General features: G+C 37.9%; 1 protein-coding gene across 1 annotated transcript in view; it reads left to right on the forward strand.

The window, feature by feature from the left end:
* Positions 1–6,274, forward strand: part of LAMA2 (laminin subunit alpha 2) — a 600,504-nt gene that overhangs the window by 419,002 nt on the left and 175,228 nt on the right. Inside the window, exon 30 of the mRNA XM_029943224.1 lies at positions 246–370. Coding sequence (XP_029799084.1) covers positions 246–370 — 125 coding nt within the window. The remainder of the gene's footprint in view (positions 1–245; positions 371–6,274) is intronic.

Genomic DNA, 6,274 nt, shown 5'->3' on the forward strand with positions numbered 1-6,274 from the left:
TCTCTCTCTCTCTCTCTCTCTCTCTGCCCCTTGTCTACTCATGCTCTGTCTCTCTCTGTCTCTAAAAAATGAATAAATGTTAAAAAAAAATCAGTATATGTATATATACACACACATATCAAGAACTCTTTCAATGATGTGTGTGTGTTCACAAGAGCACATGTATTCATAGGTAGGGAGCTGAATGATAAATTGCATTCTAACTCTCATTAAATGAAAAACAAACTCTCCCCTTTCCTTTACAGAATTGTCAACATCACACTACGGGTGACTTTTGTGAACGATGTGCTCTCGGATATTATGGAATAGTCAGAGGATTGCCAAGTGACTGTCAGCAATGTGCTTGCCCTCTAATTTCTTCCAGCAACAAGTAAGATTGAGAAATATTACCAGATTTCCCAATCAGTAGCACCATCTGGGTGGCACATGGGCTTTCTCTGATTTCTGTTTTTTTCCATGTAGAAAAAAATCTCGGTTTAAGATAGAGTACATTTTGGGGGCACCTGGTGGCTCAGTCAGTTGAGTGTCCAACTTTAGCTCAGATCATGATCTTGTGGTTCATGAGTTCAAGCCCCGCACGAGGCTCTGTGCTGACAGCTCAGAGCCTGGAGCCTAGTTCTGATTCTGTGTCTCCTTGTCTCTGCCCCTCCCCTGCTGGTGCTCCCTCTCTCTTTCAAAAAACTGAATAAAACATAAAAAAATAACTTTAAAGAAGAGAATATTTTCAAAAAATATAAAAACATGGCAAAAGCAGCAGATAGTACTCTGTGGTTTATTTTTCCATTAAAACCCAGTCCCAGCTAAATAATATGTATTAGTTAAAATTCAAATACTAATATTGAGATGTTATGTTAATGACATAAATGATATATGTACACACACGCATAATTTTATACACTTTTATAAAAGTCTTGTATTTGCATGTATTTCTGTTGCAAACTCAGCTATGAGCAAGAGTTTCGGTGCATATCATGTCATTTTTGTAGAGAAGTATGAAGAAAATAGTTGCAAAAAATAGTTAAAGGAGGGTGACTTATTTTTATACTCCCAGAATCATAGCCCCTTTCTGTTAAAATGGTCTGAGGTTGGTACCATGGAAACATGGCCGTAAGGAGAAACAAAAGCTAGAATATTTTATTTCAGTGCTGTCTGCACATTCTGCATTTGCTTATGTATTGACGAAAAATCCTTTTTGCAAAGGCTGTTTATATTTTTGGCTAAGTGATTTATAGATTGCAATCTCTACATAGTAGAGCAGTGTTTTCTCTAAGAACTTGCTTTGAAACACAGCCATTTGTTTAGAATTAGAATCCTGGGCTCCTTATCTTTACTGTATAAGAACCACAAAACAACTTAGATAAAGAGAGGATCCCACCCGAGCTGACTCAGTATCTTCTTCATCCTTGGCTTTATATACATTTTGAAACGTTTTCAGGTAAATTGTCCCTTCTGCAAGCTCCTCTTTTTTTGTTTAAAAGAATGACGGGTCTTTAGTCAGATGTAAATTTTTAGGTAAGTGGGATAGTGGTAAGGATAAAACACATTCTTTTTGTTCACCCAAGCACCAACTGGGAGGTGTCTGAAAAATAATATTATTTCTATTTTCCTTTCTCTAATCTCCCTCTGATGACCAGATTTAAGCAAGGAGAATGTTATTAATTTTATTATTTATTAAAATGCGAGCTGTCGGATTAGAAAAATTCAGTAACTAATTGATAACTTCTTTGATAACAATCAAGCATAGCATGTATTAAAAAGGCTCACAGTAAAGTGTGTGTCTTAAGAGCAGTCAACTTAAATGTAAAGAGAATTCAAAGGCACAAGACACCACACTTAATTTTTGGAAGCTTCAAGAACACATTGGAAGAGTAGTAACATTTATAATAGATCATAAACAGTGGATTGAAAGGTTTTTACTGGTGGAGAAAGCAGGAGATTATATGAACAAAAACTTAGAAAACAGAAAACACAGGTATGTTTAAGAACTAGTAAGTAAGAGTTTGGAGCATGGAGTTCAAATAGAATTCATAATTGCAGATGAAAATGAATGGGAGAATGGAGGCCATATTATAGAAATCCTTGAATACCAGTCTAAGAAATTACTATTTAATTTTCTATGTAATGAAGAAACACTGCAAACTTTTAGTTAAAATGAACCAAAAAAGGTTAATGCGATCAGTGCTACACTTTAGAAAGCCTTTTATGAGAGAGCTAAGTAAAATGAAAAGTGAAGAAAGTGATTATTGCTCTAATTTAGACAAAAGATAATTAGAACCTGAAGGTAGGTAATAGTAACAAGATGAGAGATGAGGAGACGGATGGGAATATTGCTCGATGCAGCTCTGCAGAACTGATAACTAATTAGATATGAGGAGTTCAGGCCAGGCAAGAGTGGAAGCCAAAGGTTTTGAGCCAGGTTGACCTCGAAAATGGTAGTGTAATTAACTGAAATAGGGAAACCAGGAGAGAGCTACTGCAGAGGAAAGACCATTTATGTTCCAAATAAGTTAAAATTGATGTGAAAGTTCTGTCCGAATAGAAATATGCAAATAGCTGCAGGAAATAGAAACATGAGAATTGGAAGGGCAGATGAAGGAAGAGATATGTTAATAAATGAATTAAAATTGGAGAAGATTTCCCGGGGTTGTGTGACCCAAGGGGGAGCATGTGGAAAGAAGGAAAAACAGAATTAACCTACACTAGAGAAACCAGAAGGGAAAGAAGAGCCAAGACAGGAGGTGTCAGGGAGGTAAGGGAAGTAAGACCACACTGCAGTGGGCACTGTGAGAGAGAAGCATAGCTGCCCTCAGTGGAGACTGAGCACGTACGGTAGCGATTACCTGTGTGGGTCACCAAAGAGTGTTGGCAGCCCACAGTGGAAACAGGCATTATGTTCCAAGGATGTCGGTTTAGGAAATTTCAAGAAGTAAAAGAAAGAGTGCTACCTTGATTGGCTAGCAGGATCAATAAAAAGGTGTGTTTTTATTGCAGTTTTCTGTGGTTTGTATAATTCAAGTATATTTTTATGGAAAGGACCTGGTAAGAATCAGAATGCCGAATCTAAGTGGCTAGTTCAGTGACTGTCAGACTTTATTAATTGCAGCCACTGTAAGAAATCATTTTTTTTACATCATATATTGGTGCACAAAAAATCTTGTGTTTATGTAATCTATATTTACAAACATATATAGAATAACTTTTCTCTATTTTATTCTGCATTATTAGAAGAAATTTTAGTCAAAACCCACTAGCGTGATTTCCCGACCCACGAGTATCACCACCTAAAGCTTGGAAGATTAATTGGCAAAGCAAAGAACTGTGTATGGTAAAAAGGGAAGAGTTTACATGCAAAGTAAAGAAATCAGCCAGGGCAAAGAAGAAAGGTACTTTCTTCCTGAGATATAAAAATAGATTCTGAAGTCTAGATGGTGGATGCTGAGACACCTCTCTTCAGTGACCTCCAACTGTGCAGCCAATGAAAAGTAAGGGGTATGACGTGGTGAATGGTTACTAACTCACCTCCACGCATTAGTTTTTCAATGTTTCTTACCAAAACTAATAGAACAAACTGTGAACCACTGTGACAGTGCAGTGCTGCTCAGGAAGTTTTCACTGCCTACTCAATGAAAGGTCAGGTTATTTTTTTCAGCAGAGTAGAAGAAACCCTCTACCCTCTGTAATCTGACCACCTTTCCAAATCAGTGCCCTCTCCTCTCTTCTACAAGGATGCTACATTTGAGTCCCTTGCTCCTTGCCAAACATGCCAACAATTTTTGCAAGACAGAGAAAGAAAAAAAATGATATTGCTTCCCTTATAATGTGTGGGATTTAAAGAAAAAATTAACTCATAGAATGTGGAACAGTGGTTACCAGGGGTTGGGAGGCGTGAGAAATTGGAGAGCTGGTAAAAGTATACAAATTTTCAGTTATAAGATGAATGAGGTCTAAAGATCTAATATGTAACGTGGTAACTAGAATTGATAATACTTTATTGTATAATTGAAACTTGCTAAGTAAATAGAACCTGTGTTCTCACTAAAAAAATAAATACGTGAGGTGATAGATGTGTTAATTAATTTGTACATATATGTATATCAAGTCATCACATGCACACTTTAATTACATCACAATTGTTTTCTTTGCCCGTTATACTGCAACAAAGCTGGGGGGGGGAGCACAAGTAGATGTATAATGCAATACCAGACAGTGAAAGTGCTACCAGGGAAAAGAAAGCAGCCTCAGTGAATTGAAATATTTCCATAGTATTGAGACAGAAAAGACTGGGGTCCCCTTTTAGACAGGGTGCTCAACGAAGACCTTTATGAACAAATGAGGCTTGTGCAGAGACTTGAATGAAGTAAGGGGGAGAGCCATGTGACTCCCTGGAGGAGGAGAAGACCAGCCAGAGGGAAAAGTGAAGACGCTGGCCTGGAGACTGGCCCATGCTTGGCAGACAGCAAGGATCCAGGGTGGCTGGAGCGGACTGAATGGTGTTAGAGGAAGGGTGACAAGAAGGGTGACAAGAGATGAGTCAGGGAAGCTCCGGTAGCTGAAATGTCCTCACGGCTAAATGCCTTCCAATGGCAAGAGGTGGCTTGGAACGGGGTAATGCAGTGATGTTAGTGATGGTAGCAGCAATTTCAGGTAGAAGGTGTGTGGAATGTGAGAGAAAGGAGATAACATTGACTCCGTGGTTTCTGGCAGAGCAAATGAAAGCACACGGTGATGATGGATGAGATGGGGGGAATTACAGAAAGCCCAGAGGTATTTTTCGGAAGACGGGAACTCAGTTTTAGGTCTGTTAGTGTAGACACAAATGTTTTAAGATGGAATAAGATCATTGAGTGAAGAGAGGACAGAACAGGATAGGAGAACTCTGAAGACTGAACTGGGAGATACATAAAGAGGTCAAGGACATGATGTATAAGAGCCTGCAGCAAAGGAGACTGAAAAAGAACAGCTGATGAGTAGAGAAAAAAGGAGAAGGGGGTGGTATCCAGGAAGCCACTTCATCTCTTCCATGACCACAAGAATGACAGAGACTAGCAAACTCTAAATCTTAGGAGCCCTAGTGAGGCAAATTTGGAATTAGCAAACAAGGAAGTGTAAAAGATAGCCACGAGAAAAAAGCACAAGGATTTCAGAGTGGCCCTGCAGACATTATGAGAAATAAGTGTTGATGAGGGAGTTGTGAGCAGAAAGAATCAACTCTAACTTCAAATAAGTTATGATTCCTACACCCTCCTTCATTAAGTTTTTACATATGATATAGGGAAAGTCTTCAATACACCTAATATCATAACCCAAAAAATGTTTATATCAACTATTCAAGGAAAATTATAACATCCTTTCAGAGTAATTGAGGCAGATATATTACTATAAATAAATATAATTTAATTATGTTAGCTCTCTAGAGTTTTACTTGAAATGTCTAAAAACTTGTTTCCAACATCTACCTATATTTCATATTTATTCATAGATGATAAATATGCATATAACTCATATATATGAGTTTGAAATGTGACATAGGAGTTTGTGTGTGCATGTGTGTGTGTGTGTGTGTGTATGTGTATGTGCACTCAGCATCAAGCTTTAGCTTAAAGAGCTAAAAGCTTGCCAGAATGTGTCAATCACATGTTTGTGGATCTATTTTGTGAAGGCAAAAAATAAATTTGTTGGATAGAGTTTGTGAGTAGTAGATCAATTTGCTCACCAATTTCACAAAGGTTAGAGTTTATTACTTATTCATGTACTATTGATTCAGTGCGCTAGAAGATAGTTAAAATAAGGTCCAAACGGCACCGTACCAAAAGGAGTTGTGGCCCTTGTCTATACACTATATATCTTTTTTTATAACAGTTTATTGTCAAATTGTTTTCCATATAACACCCAGTGCTTTTCCCCATAAGTGCCCCCCGACCATGACTATCACCCCCTTCCCTCTCTCCCCCTCCTCCTTCAGTCCATGGTTCATTTTCAGTATTCAACAGTCTCTCATAATTTGTGTCCCTCACTCTCCCCAGCTCTCTTTCCCTCTTCCCTCCCTATGGTCCTCTGTTAGGTTTGTCCTGTTAGACCTATGAGTGCAAACATATGGTGTCTGTCCTTCTCTGCCTGACTTATTTCACTTAGCATGACACTCTCGAGGTCCATCTACTTTGCTACAAATGGCCAGATTTTATTCTTTCTCATTGCCATGTAGTACTCCATTGTATGTATATACATATATATATATATATATATATATATATATATGTATATACTGCATCTTCTT

Source organism: Suricata suricatta, chromosome 7, assembly GCF_006229205.1.
Source record: "Suricata suricatta isolate VVHF042 chromosome 7, meerkat_22Aug2017_6uvM2_HiC, whole genome shotgun sequence".
Lineage (NCBI taxonomy): Eukaryota > Metazoa > Chordata > Mammalia > Carnivora > Herpestidae > Suricata > Suricata suricatta.